Source organism: Condylura cristata, unplaced genomic scaffold, assembly GCF_000260355.1.
Source record: "Condylura cristata isolate star-nosed mole 26May11 unplaced genomic scaffold, ConCri1.0 scaffold00051, whole genome shotgun sequence".
In the NCBI taxonomy this organism is placed as follows: domain Eukaryota; kingdom Metazoa; phylum Chordata; class Mammalia; order Eulipotyphla; family Talpidae; genus Condylura; species Condylura cristata.
The window spans coordinates 344,224-358,706 of NW_004567152.1; the positions used below are offsets into that span (position 1 = coordinate 344,224).

At 38.1% G+C, this 14,483-nt stretch overlaps 1 protein-coding gene across 1 annotated transcript in view; it reads left to right on the top strand.

Moving 5' to 3' along the window:
• The first annotated feature begins 9,943 nt into the window (after positions 1-9,943).
• Positions 9,944-14,483, top strand: part of CRKL (v-crk avian sarcoma virus CT10 oncogene homolog-like) — a 26,731-nt gene continuing 22,191 nt past the window's right edge. The window contains exon 1 of the mRNA XM_004694944.2: positions 9,944-10,760. Within this exon, the coding sequence (XP_004695001.1) occupies positions 10,450-10,760 (311 nt within the window). The 5' untranslated portion in view covers positions 9,944-10,449. The remainder of the gene's footprint in view (positions 10,761-14,483) is intronic.

Below are 14,483 nucleotides of genomic sequence, written 5' to 3' on the forward strand. Positions count from 1 at the left end.
GCCTCTGCACCTCTGGCCTGTACCCCATTTCTGTATGCATAAAATCTTAAAAAACAAACAAAAAACCAACATGAAAGATCAATGAAACTGACAGTTCTTTGAAAAGATAAGTTAAATACATAAAACTCTAGCTAGGTTAACAAAAATTAAAAGGTAATAAAAATTTTGAATAGAAATGGAAGCAATGAAATTACCACAGATGGCACAGAAGTACAAAATATGATAAAGAATTACTATGAACAATACATAATAAATTTGACAGCCCTGAAAAAGGGGACAATTTCTAGAACAATATTGCTTACCAGGATTAAACTGGGAAGAAACAGAAGAACTGGATAAATTACCATTATGGAAATTATAACAATCAAAAATCTCCCCAAAACAAAAGTTCAGGGTCAGATGGCTTTAGAACATAATTTTTTAAATTTAAATAAATACATACATAGTATGTGTGTGTATATATATATATATATATTTTTTTTTAACATCATTCTTCATTTTGTGCATTTTTTTCATCTCTTAATCCCGATGGACTTCCCACCACCAAGTTACCCTTGTGCCCTCACCATAGTCTCGTGCACTCTTCCCACCCCCGTTTTGATCCTATCCCCCTCCCCACCCCGCAGAATGTCTCTGGTTTATAGTTTTTATTTTATTACAATTGCTTTTTTTTTTTTTCCTGATCCCTTATGCTCCTGCTATGAGTGAAACCATTCAGTATTTTTCTTTTTCTTTCTGGTTTATTTCACTAAGTATGACCCCTTCCATCTCCATCCATGTTGCTGCAAAAGGTATGAGTTTATCTTTTTTTGATTGCTGAGTAATATTCTATTGTTACCTGTCATCTATTTTTGGACATTTGGGTTGATTCCACATCTTCCCTATTGTAAATAGAGCAGCAATAAACATAGGGGTGTAGGTATCCTTTTGAATTAATGTTTTTGTGTTCTTTGGGTAGATATCTAGGGATTGCTGGGTCATATGGAAGCTCCATTTTAGCAGTTTAAGAACCCTCTATACAGCTTCCCTTAGTGGTTGGACCAGTTTGCATCCCCACCAGCAGTGCAAGAGAGTTCTTTTTCTTCTACGTCCTCACCAACATTTGTTGTTTTTGTTGCTAGTTGTTTTATTATGTGCCATTCTCAGTGGTGTGAGATGGTATCTCTTGTGGTTTTGATTTGCATTTCCCTCATTAGAAGTGACGCTGAAGACTTTTCATATATCTGTTAGCCAACTGCACTTCCTCTTTGTCTTGTTCCTGTCTTTTTAGCTCATCTGCTCATTTTTTGATGGGGTTGTTCACTTTATTTTTGTTGAGTTTCATCAGCTCTTTGTATATCTTTGTGATCAATCCCTTGTCATTAGTATTGTGTGCAAAATTTTCTCCCAATCAGTGGGGTGTCTCTTTGTTTTGTGTAATGTCTCTTTTGTTGTGCAGAAGCTCTTTAATTTGATGTAGTCCCAGCTGTTTATCCTTTCCTTCACTATCCTTGTTTTGGGTGATGTGTCTTTAAAGATATTACTGAGGTGTATGTCATATAGTGTTTTGCCAACGTTTTCTTCTAGATATTTTATGGTTTCAGATCTTATGTCTAGTTCTTTAATCTATTTTGAATTGTTTTTTGTACATGGTGTGAGGTGTGAGGCACTAATCTAGCTTTTTTTTTTTTTTTTGCACATAGCAGCCCATTTTTCCCAGCACCATTTGTGGAAATGGTTCTTTGTTCCATTGCATATTCTTTGCTCCTTTGTCAAAGATTAGCTGTCCAATATTATGATGAAGAGCAGTGGTGATAGTGGACATCCTTGTCTTGTTCCTGGTCTTAAAGGAAAGGCTTTCAGCTATTCTCCATTGAGGATAATATTGGCTGTGGGTTTGTCGTATGTGGCTTTTATCATATTGAGGTATGTTCCTTCTATTCCAAGGACTTCATGAGCCTTAATCATAAATGGATGTTGAACTTTGTCCAATGCCTTCTCTGCATATATTGATATGATTATATGGTTTTTATTTTTCTGTTGGTTGATGTGATGGATTACGTTAATTGATTTTCAGGTGTTGAACCATCCTTGTGCCCCTGGAATAAAACCCAGTTGGTCATGGTATACTATTCTTTCAATGCATTGTTGGATTCTGTTGGCTACTGATGATTTTTGTATCAGTATTCATTAGGGAGATTGGTCTGAAGTTCTTTTTGTGTGTGTTGTCTTTGTCAGGTTCTATTATTAGTGTGATGTGGCTTTGTAGAATCTATTAGTAGTATTCCTTTTTTGTCAATTTTTGAATGAGTTTGAATGGACACTAGTTCATTTCTGAGCACTTGGTAAAATTCATCTGGTCCTGGGCTTTTTATTCTTGAGGAGGGTTTTAATCATTGCTTCAATTTCACTGCTTGTAACTGACCTGTTTAGATGCTCTATTTCTTTTTTATCTAGCTTTGGCTGATTGTAAAGCTGTAGGAATTTGTCCATCTCTTCAAGATTGTTGCATATAACTGTTTGCATATAACTGTTATTCTTTTGACTTCTGCTGACTGTTGTGATTTCTCCTCTTTCATTTATGATCCTATTTGTTTGTGCTTTCTCCTGTTTTTTCTTTGTAAGCCTGGCTAGAGGTTTGTCTATTTTGTTTACTTTTTCAAAAAACCAACTTTCGTTTCATTGATTTTTTTGGATTATTTTCCTAACTTCTATTTCATTTATTTCTGTGTGTTTCCTGTTTCTTTATATGAGCCTGTATTGCTATATATTTACCTCTTATAACTGCTTTTAATGTGTGCCATAAGTTGTGGAGAGTTGTGTCCCCATTGTCATTCTTCTCAAGGTATTTTTCAGTTTCTTCTTTGATCTCCTCATTGACCCAGTGGTCCTTTAGTAGTGTGGGTTTCAATCTCCACAAGATAGATGAGTTTCTTGCCTTCTTCACATAGTTTATTTCCAGTTTGATTCCTTCATGATCAGAGAAGATAATTGGTATGACTTCAATCTTAGTGTATCTATTGTTATTTGTCTTGTTTCCTATTATGTGATCTGTCCTTGAGAATGATCCATGTGGATTTGAGAAAAAATGTGTACTCAGATTTTTGGGGGTGCAGTGTTCTATAGATGTCTGTTAGACCCATGAGGTCTAGATTCTTGTTTAGAGCTTTAGTGTCTTCACTTATTTTTTGTTTTGATGATCTGCCCACTGTTGAGTGGTATATTGAAATCTCCTACTACATATATGTATTTTCTCTAATATATGTTTTCATAGATGACAATAGTTTCCTGATATATATTTTTTAAAGATTTATTATTATGCATACAGAACTGGGGTACAGGCCAGAGGTGAAGGGATGGGAGAGAATGAACCAGAGACAGAGTAGGGAGCAGAACAGGGAGACTGACAAAGTACACTGCTGAGGGGAGAAGGGCGAGACAGAAGTCTGCTGCATCATGTGGATCACCAACCTAGCCTGGGGCTGAACTTGTATTGAAGCAGCTATGTCTAGCTTCATAGTACTGCACCTTAACCCATTCTGCCATCAGAGAGGGCCAGTTTCGTGATATATTTTGGTGCTCCTTCATTTGGTTGGTATATGTTGATGAGTATTATGTTTTCTTGTGGTATTGTCCTCTTAATCATAATGTAATGACTACCTTTGTCTCTTTTAATCTTTTTTAGTTTGAAGTCTATTTTATCTGATATAAGTATAGTTGTTCTTTACCTTCTTTTTGGTCTATTTACTTGTAGGATTGTTTTCCATCCTTTTACTTTTACTCTATTTTTATCTTTTGTAGTTAGATGTGTTTCCTGGAGACAGCAAATCTTTGGGTTCTGTTCTTTAATCCAGCCTGCAATTCTGTGTCTTTTTATTTATGAGTTTAAACGGTTTACATTTAGAGTTAATATTGACACATTAGCACCTATACTTGCCATTTTGGTTGTCTTTTTGTGCTTTTATTCCTTGTTTTGGTCTGTTCTTATTCATCCCTCTGTTAGCTTTGGGTTAAGGACTTCTTGTAGTATTTTTTGAAGTGGGGGTGTAGTCGTGATAAAATTGTGGAGTTTCTGTTTGTCTGAGAATGTCCTTATTTTTTCTTCATCGATGAAGGAGAGCTTCTCAGGATAAAATATTCTTGGCTGGCATTTGATGTCTTGGAGTTTGTTTAATATGTCCCTCAACTCTCTGTCTTTTGACGAGATCTGTATCCAACTTTTAAAGAACTTAGGCCCATTTCACTCAAATTATTTCTAAAAGTCCTAGAAGTGAATGACCCCAGTACATCTTTTGATACTAACACTATACTAATACCAAAAACCAGATAAAGACAGCACAATAAAAGAAAAACAGACCAATATTCCTGATGAAAACTGATATGAAAATTTTCAACAAAATAATTGCAAATTGAATTCAACAATAAATTACAAGAAATATACATCATGATCAAGTGCATCTAGAGATGCAGGATGGTTTAATATACATCAATCAATAAATGTAAAATATTACATCAGCAAAAGATAAAGATCCTTATTAGTAATAGATTTACAGAAAGCATAATAAAAACTATAAACAAGATGGGAATAGAATGAATTTATCTCAATTTAATAAAGCCCATGTATCACAAACCTATAGTCAATATGGTGAAACCTTTAAAAACAACATCAAGACAAGGCAGCTCACTTTTTCCACTTCTACTTAATTTAGTTATAGCTAGAGCAATCAGAGAGCAATAGGAAATAAAAGGAATCCAGACAGTGAAACTATGATCTGATACTATATATAAAAAATTCAAGACTGCATCAAAAAGCTATTTGAAATAATAAATGAATACAGCAACTTGATAAGTTACAAAATCAATCAGTTTCATTTTTATATACTGTAAAGTAGAAATGAAAGAAATAGAGAATAACCTCATTCAACAATTGCTTCGAAAAGAATCAAATATCTAGGAAGTAACCTAACCAAGGAAGTGAGGGACTTCTACAATGAAAACTAAGATATGTTACTAAAGGATATAGATCATGGTATAAGGAAATGGAAAGACATCCAGTGCACAAGGGTATAGAGAATCAAAATAGTTAAAGTGACTATTCTAGCAAAAGTTACATATAAATTCGATGTAAATCCTATTAAACTGCCAACAATATACTTCAAAGAAATTTTTTAAAAATTAATTTATGTAGAATCTTAAAATGCCTCAAATAGCAAAAGTAATCCTAAGAAAATAAGAGTAGAAATGGAGGTATTACATTGACTGACTTAAAACCATTCTACAAAGCAATACTAATTAAAACAATATGGTTTTGCAATAAAAAGACACATGGATAAATGGGATAGAATCAAAAGCCCATGTATATATTAATAATTAATGATAAAGGTGTTGTTACAGAAAGGAAGGTGTCATTTTCCTTGCCCCCACTTATATGCAGGCACCTTACACTACACGTCCTATTACGCATGGACCAGATTTCCTGAAGAGGAGTGCTACTGGAAACTAGGAACAGTGCTGAGTGGCCAGAAAGATCTATATAATATGAAATGCAGGTGAATCTGCTTTCTTGGTTCTCTGGCTTTGACTTGTACATAGGGACTTGGAGGAGACAGTGGAAGAGTGACATGTTGAGACAACTGGAAGAAATGCTTGGAAGAGACATGGGTGAAAGACGTGGTGAAGCTGCTCCTGGTCTTTGAGAGAATGACAGTTGTTATTGATGAGCTATATTTTGTATTTTCTCTCTCTCCTCTGGCCCTGGTCTTTGGGACCTGCTTAACCCCTTTCTTGTGGTTCCCTTAGGCTTGTACACCTTAGGCTTGTGAGAAGCTTTTAGGCTTCAGACTAAGCTTTTTGATAGTCCAACAAAAGGATGAGTAAATTTCATTAGGAATGACCTTTCTTCTATTTGTTCTCTATACATATGAATTCTATTAAAAATAGATCACATGAAAAGTCTGCTTCTTTTGTCCGTGTGTACATGGATGACAGAACCCTTTTAGAGCATGTTCCCCTAAATATTTTGTTGTCCCTGGGTACTCCTAGTTACACACTAACAGGTCAATGAACATACAGTGGGGAAAGGAGAGCCTCTTTAACAAATAGTACAGAGGCCCTCCCTGGTGGTGCAGCAGGTTAAAGCACAGCACTAAGAAGCTTAAGCCACTTCCACATGAGTTCGATTCCCGCCTGCCCAGGAAGAGATCCACATGGTGAGGCAGACCTCTTCTGACCCGCCCGCTGCTCCCCTGAGCAGTGTACTTCGTTGATCTGCCTGTTCTGCTCCCCGTTCTGTCTCTGGTGAATCCTCTCATCCTCCGCATCTCTGGCCTGTACCCCAGTTCTATATGAATAAATAAATAAATCTTAAAAAAAAAATGGTACAGAAACTTGACAGTTGCATGTACTGGGAAACTGGACAGTCATAGTGTGAAGATGCATCGCTCTAAATTCATGCACAAAAGTAAATTCTAAATAGAGTAAAGACATACATAAGCCCTTCAACAAAAGAATGTATAGAAGAAAACACTGGGGATATGATCATGACATCCATAATAAAGATGTTTTTGGAGATTACTCCTATAGAAGGGCAATAAAAGCAAACATAAAGAATTGGAATTAGGTCAAATTTAAAGCTTTTATATAGCAAAGGAAAATATGTAGACTAAAAAGACATGCTTCTGAATAAGAAAACATCTTCCCAAACATCAGATAAAGGGTTAATATACAAACAATACTAAAATATTGTACAATTTAACAATTCTAAAAAAACCTAATTAATGGGCAGCAGATCTAAAGAAACAATTCACCATAGAGGATATATAGAAGGCCAATAGACACATGAGAAAAAAGTTCATGATAACTTTTAATAAGATAGATGCAGGTCAAAACCACAGTGCATTATCACACAGAGAGCATGGCACACATTGAAAGGACCCCCAGCAGCAAGTGCTGGAGAGCATTCAGAAAAAGTGGAACACTATTACATCAATGGGAATGTAAACTGCTGCAGCCATTTTGGACAGTGATCTAGATTTACCTTAAAAAAATAAAAATGGAAATCTATATGACTCAGCAATCCCCCTCTATCAGCATCTATCTGAAGAATATGAAACCATCAACCCCAAAATTATATTCTATACAGTGTTTACTGCAGCATTATTTATAATAGTTAGGATATGTAAACAACCTAGTGCCCACTGATAAAAGATTTGTTATATCTGTACCATGGAATACTATACAGCCATAAGGAAGGGTGGAATGCTACAATTTACAGCAAAATTTAAGGAAGGATGTGTAGTAAAGCAAGTAAAACCAACAAACACAAACTTTGGATGTTTACATAGCAATGATGCTATTGAACAAGAAGAGGAAATTTAAAAGAGATAGAGGGTTGAAAATCTTAGGTTCAAATATCTACTTTAAATATATTTATTACACTTATGAAAGAAAACAGTTACATAATCTCCTTACTTTCCTTTAAAAAAAAAACTTATGTTTATCCACCTACATTCAAAATCATTTACATCTGACAAAGTAAAATACCTCCAAAAACTACGAGACAGTAACAAAGCAAGGCTTCTGAGGCAAAGAGGGAGGAGAAAGGGAGAAAGGGTCAATAAGGTATAAGGGGTCTTCGGGGAGGATGGGGAAGGGAGGAAGTAAAAGAACTGGTTTAAGAGTATCAGCTCTGCCTCTTGCAAATTATAGAATATAAATCACTCAACTTCTATACTTATGTATTACTTATAAATGTGTATTTTGTGGGATTTGGGTTGAATTATGTAAAACAATTATGTAAAGTTTTATGTATGAAAAGTACTACATAAATTAGCATTACTATTGAGTTCTTCAATTTAATACAAGATGACTCAGTTTTGAGTCTGTGAATTAGGAAAACAATGATGCTACTGAAAGAGAAGAGGAAACTCAAAAGCAAAGTTTAACCAAATGGAAGATTAAATAAAGGAGATACAAGGCTGAAAATTTTAGGTTCAAATATTACTTTTAAAACACTTATTATGCTTATGATAGAAAACAATTACACAATCTCCTTTCTTTCCCTAAGATAAAACTTCATCTTTATCCACCTACATTCAAAGTCATTTACTAAGAATATGTTAAGTGCTGGGCACTGTTCTAGGTCACTGGGAATACAAAAATGATACTACAAGTAAGTTCCAAGATGCTCAGATTAGGAAGAGAGAGATACTTATAATAGAATGTGATAAGAATTAAAGTAACCTTCCACCATGTGTTTGCATAGTGATTATAAGGTGTGGCTAGTTTTTGTTCTATTTTTAGAATATATAGGATTTAGAGTCATCAACAGAGAGGTGACCCCACTAATGCCTTCATAATAACCAACCAACCCGAGAAGATGTAGAGAGCTTCTATACTTAGAGGTTGAAGACAAAATTGCTATAGAAGGAAACTGAGAAAGTATAAGCAGAGGTAGAAGAAAGTATGTTAGAGTATCAGGAGTTAAAAAAAAAAAGTCTTTCCAAAAATTTTTTTTTCAATAAAAACACATAGGTCGAGTATATCAAGGAAAATGATGGTGGCCTTTGAAAATCAATGATGATCTCCAAAAGCCAGTTTCAATCAAAGGGTGAAAGATAAAAAAGGCTGGAGGAGTGATAATGAAGTTGTGAAATATTGCAATGAAAAGTAACTATTTTCCTTACCACTTTTATTCACTGGTTGAGAGATCTAAATGGTTTTGTTATGAAGATCTAAATGGTTTTGTTCAGGAAGAGACTGAATAATGATAAGGAAAAACTCTTATATGATGATATGAGTCATCTCAGGCAGTATAAACATTTGACCCATGTTAGCTTGTATAATATATGAGGGCATCTGATAATTAAGTAACTGGCCCAAGGTCACCCATTTAGTCATTCCACTTTAGCTCACCCTAGAATGGACATCACTTACCATCGCCTTATAATTTAGAATATGTTCAACCTGAATGAGTGCAAAACAACCAAAATGAAATTGTTTGACAGAAGGATTTAAGTATAGGTTCGTGCTGCCTCCGCATCTCCCTTTTTGGAAATGCTTTCCTGTCTGTCCAGTTCCAGGGTTGGTGACAATAATCAGGCGTCAGTACCTTGGTTGGTGGTCATTATTCAACAAATACTTTAGCACCAACGTGGGGTGAGATATTGCACTAAACCCAGAAATGAACAAGATAGACAAGATCTTTCCTTATATTTTACATTCTAGGAGAGAGAGCGGTCAAAGCTGAAAATGGGTAAACAAGGGGGAATGGAAGAACCTAGTTTATATAAGAGCAGCATACAGGCCTTTAGACCACGCCCGAGAATCATTTGCATTTTACATGCATCAATTCACAGCCTACAGACATCCCGGTTGTATTACTAGATAACCTAAAACACCTAATCCTGCCATTTCAACGTCATTCCCCTCTTTCAAGCCTGACAGGTCGCCCGGCCACATTGGGTCCCTTAGTTTATCAATCCATCTCGACCCTATCTCCTATGAGAGCCACATCGACCCATCCAGGCCTGTCCGCCAGAGTATCTCCCTCCGAGAGGGCCCTGGGGTCCCCTGACTGGCCAAATCACTCCAATGCCACGCCTTCCTGCTGGAGATTTGGCCCGCACGTCATGCTTTGTTCCTAGAGCAGGTTTTCAAAAAGCCGCTCCCTCTCGGCTCCAGCTGTTTTCCTGCCAGAGTGGGGAGACCCGACAAGCTGCAGCGCTCCCAGTGGTAAACCTCCGCCCTGGCAAGGAGTGTCCATCGAAACCACAACCCACCTACTCCGCCTACTTACCCAACGCGGGAGCTGGCGAGAAGGGCGCACTGCCCCACCGTCACGACCGCGCTCCTGATTGGCTGCACCACGCGACGTCCCGAGAAGTACCCAGACGGCGGCTGGAGTGGGGGGGTCGGGGGGGTGGGGAAACTGTGATCTGCGCGTGCGCAGTATGAGTGCACTGAGCGGAGGGGGAGGTGGCTGGCCGTCCTCCCGCGTCCGCCATTTTGTTGCTATAGTTCTTGAGAACGGGTTAGGTAAAACCGCCTCGGACACGGGACGCTCCTTGGATTCTGGTGCTTGGCGGGGCTGCAGGATTCGGTGCAGAGCCGCAGGACTGCGGAGCCGCCACGTTCCAGACTAGAAGTCCCTAGAGGTACCCTCCCTCGTACTCTGGGCAGCCCGAGAACCCCGGGGCGGCCTCCGCTGAGGCTCGGCTTCGCCCGGCCTGCCTCTGGCTCTGCCCGCTTCCCCGGGCCGGTTCCCTCCGTGAGGCTGCCCAGGCACAAGCGGGCGGCGGCGGAGGATGCTGCGGTCCCGGAACCCAGAGGAAGGTGCTGGCTCGGCCCTCTAAGCGCGTCTCGAGGTGTTCCGAGAGGCCCTTCTTTGGCCCAGGAGCCGTTTGCTGGGCAAAGGAGTCCAGAGCAGGCGAGAGCAGCTGCAGAGCCGCCACAGAGCCCCGGCCCAGCATCATGTCCACCGCCAAGTTCGACTCCACAGACCGCGGGACCTGGTACATGGGGCCGGTGTCTCGCCAGGAGGCGCAGACCCGGCTCCAGGGCCAGCGCCATGGTATGTTCCTAGTCCGCGACTCCTCCACCTGCCCCGGGGACTACGTGCTGTCGGTGTCCGAGAACTCGCGAGTCTCGCACTACATCATCAATTCGCTGCCCAACAACCGTTTTAAGATCGGAGACCAAGAGTTTGACAACTTAGCGGCTCTGCTGGAGTTCTATAAGATCCACTACCTGGACACCACCACCCTAATCGAGCCCGCGCCCAGGTAGGTGAGCGCCCGCCCCTCTGCGGCGTGCGTCCCGCGCCGACTTCGCTGGAGGGTCGAGAATGGCGGGTTGGTTTACTTGGGTAAAATCCGGGGAAGAGTCAGACCCGGTTGGGGGCGGGAGTTGAGAGTGGGGGTTCTTGAACCCATTTCTCTATTCTGAGCCAAATTATTTTTTCAGAAGGCATTCCGAACGCAAGACTAGGGTCACTGGGTAAGGGTCACTGGATGTGCGAAAGCTTTTATTAAGGTGTACACTTTCGCCTTTCGTCTGGTTCTCCATTTGGTTACTTTACTGAAGCAGGGTTTTGGTTTTTTGTTTTTGTTTTTGTTTTTTTAACTTTTTTTTGGAAGTAGCCTCCCTCCCTCCCTCTGAAAATAGACATAAAAGTTTGCAGATCATTCAAGGTTCTGGACTCCCTGCAGATCTCTGAATTACAGGTTTAAGAACTTCTAGACTGCGACCTTCGAAACAATGGACAAATGGAAACGTTCTAACGTTTAGAAACAAAAGCCTTTTACTGAGATATCAGAACTATATATTGATTACCCTGGTGCCAAGTTTGAAATTAACCAGACGCTTTCTCTTTTTAAAAGTGGTTCATTAGCTTTTTGTTTGAAATTTTATGTTATAGTTTTCCTCTAGCTACCACCATTAATAGACTATAGAGATCCATTTGGGTAAATTACAAGACTAGAATGTTTCCCAGGGAAATTTTGAATGATTTATTTCTATCCTAGTTCAATTTAAGACCTACTTTTTGCATTGTCTAATTATTTAATATCTATAAGTGACACTGAGCGCTAAGCATCCTCTTGTTCAAGTAAAATGTATTGTTTGATTTACTTTTCCTTAATCAGTATTTTACCAGAGGTTTCTTTTATTTACATTATACCAAATGTGAACTGAAGAAATCGCCTAGACTTTTAAAAAGAAAAGGTATTTTACTGCCCGCTTTTTTTCTGAAATACCTACTTTAGAAGGAAAGGTGCAAATACAAATTTTTCAGGATGAGCTGTTTCTGTTGATTTGCTAAAGCATTCTGCGTTTTAAACATTAGGGGCTATTTAATTAATTAAGGAGGACCCACTACCTAAGTGCTTTTGTATAATAGAGAAGAAACAAAGTTATGACAGAGTATTGACTGTAAGGTTGACTTTTAAAACTGGGAGAAAGTGACAGTAAATCAAATGCAGTAAAACAAAGACCTAGACACCAAGAATCTGATTGGTGAACCTCCAGGTCCCAAAGCTGGTAATTGGAGGGAACGTCCAGCATAACATAATTACATATTAAGAGGTCAGAGACAATCTTAGGACCCACTGGAATGAACTTCTTCATTTATGCTTAAGTAAATTACTTCCTTATTAGTGTAGGTGAATTATTTCATTAATTTCAGGCATTAAGTCATGTGATGTACAAAGCATCATTATGCTACCTGAGGTGACAGGTATTATAAATACCTGTTTCAAAAAGTGTGAGTTAAGAGCTTAATCACTTTTTTAAAGGAGGGAAAAGGAGTATTATGCTGTGATTTCTCACTGCAGGCAAAACAACTCCAAATTTTCAATATAGGTGTTTTGTCAGACACCAAGTGAAACTGTCCTTGATCCATTTCTGCTCTTATTCCTCCTTTAGTGTAGCCCCATAGGGCTACTTGATCATTTCCTGGTAGCTACACACCTACTCAACTTTTGTACCTTTGTTTAGACTGGTCCTTCACTAAACCACCTAACTCCACCCCTTTCTCACCAATTGAAATCCTGTCTGTTGCTCCAGTACCCTCATAAATAATGGGCCATCCCCAGTGAACTTCCCCCTCATATTCAAATTTGTGTTTCCTTCTTTATGCACTCTGCCCCAGGTATATAGCTGTATCTTAGTTTTTAATCTTTCTTGGTATCTGGGATCTACTTGGTTACACTGAATCTTGGGACTGCCTCTCTTAAGTCTGAAATTTACAAATTTGGTTTGATGTGATTAAATGTTATTAGCCTAGGTAGAACCTAGTAAAACCTCGGCCATTGTAAAACCAGTTTAAGTACTTGGTTTAGCTCCTTAGGCATCAAAGGTGACCTCTTAAAGCTAAGATTTCATGACCTTTAGCTCATAGTGCTTTTTTGTTTGTTTTGCTTAGCTAGAAGTAATAACTACAGTGACTTACCAGAATTTGATCACTGGTGCTTTTTTCTAGTTTGATCTTTTTTATTGGAATGTTCCTTAGCTTTTAAGTTTATATTTTTGTTCAAATACTTACAAGAGAATTATATTTCAGTGATAGATACTAGGAAAGATAAGCATATTAATTATACTTGAAACAAACTGAAAAGTAGAAAAGACTCATAAGATGTCGTGAGGGGAAAAAACCAAGACTGAAAGAATATAATAGAAGGGACCTATCTGGGATAGTATACTGAGAGAAAGCCTGAAACTGAGGATAGAGAAGCAAACATTGAAAAGACTTAAGTGGAACGAAAGTATCTTCCTGGCAGTGGGAAGAGCTTGCATCTCTAGAGGTCCTGAGAAAGTTGGCCAGGACCTTTGCGGCACTTAAAGAAGAAAGGGGTCATACAAGAGTTTGGAGATATAATTGCCAAAGTCAGGAAACTGGATTTTATATAAAATACATTGGGTGCTGTGGAAGGCATTTGAAGCAGGAGAGTTAACTGGGGATGCTGCAAAATCATGGTGACTGATAATATATCCTGAATCGTTAAACATCATATAGACTGATAGAGACAGTAAGCTATGGTTTATCCATATTGGTTTTGGAAATAAAATTGATGCCAGCAGTAGGGAGAGAGATGATGGGGGGGGCAACAAAGATGATTTGGTATTTCAAGTAACTTTATATCCTCTAGGTTAATCTTTTTTGTTTGTTTGTTTATGATATTCCTGTTGTAGATTTTAAATTTAATCCCCTGAAATGTGTCTCTGGTGGCTTTTGTTGAGTTTGAGTAACCCTAAAAGATTCTCTTTCTGTACATTATTGTAATTTTTATATTATAAATCATTTAATAAATAGAAACCTTGTGATGGTTTTCATCTGCATTTTATTCACACATAAACATTTTTAAGATTTTTTTTTATTACGTTACAGTCAATATTTAGGTAAGTGGAGTGTTTAATTATATAAATGTGTTTCTAGTGTAACAGCAGTTTAGAAAATTTCAGATATGAAGTACATTTCCCTGTAGCTTAGAAACTTGAAGATATATTTTGCATAGTTTGATTTGCTTATAAAATTTTCCAGCTCTTTATTATTTGAAGGCCAGGGAAAACTGAGTCAGGTTGACCTTTAAAGAAAATCTTACTTGTACTCAACAGACATTGCACATAATATATACCTGGAAAATGTGGCACCAACATAGAATTGGACAGTCCCTGTCATGCTCTTGAGGGAGTTACTGGTTTTTGAGATTTTTAAAAAGACTGCATCTAAGCTGTCTAATATGGGAATATGGGAAAGTAGCTGTGGTAGAGCCAAGAAAGGATGCTGACCTGAGTGCTTAAAGAAGGACATTACACCTATAAAGCAGAGAGCATGGCTTGAAGGATACCAATAGACAACATAGTCATACCTCTCCCCATATTCCCTCATGTGGAGTTCTAAAGTTAGGAGTAGGGGAGAAGGATTTGACTTACAAACAAGTCAGACGGTTACCAGTGCTTTATGTGTCATGGGAATACAACTCTATTTTATTTTTTTTAAGATTTTTTTT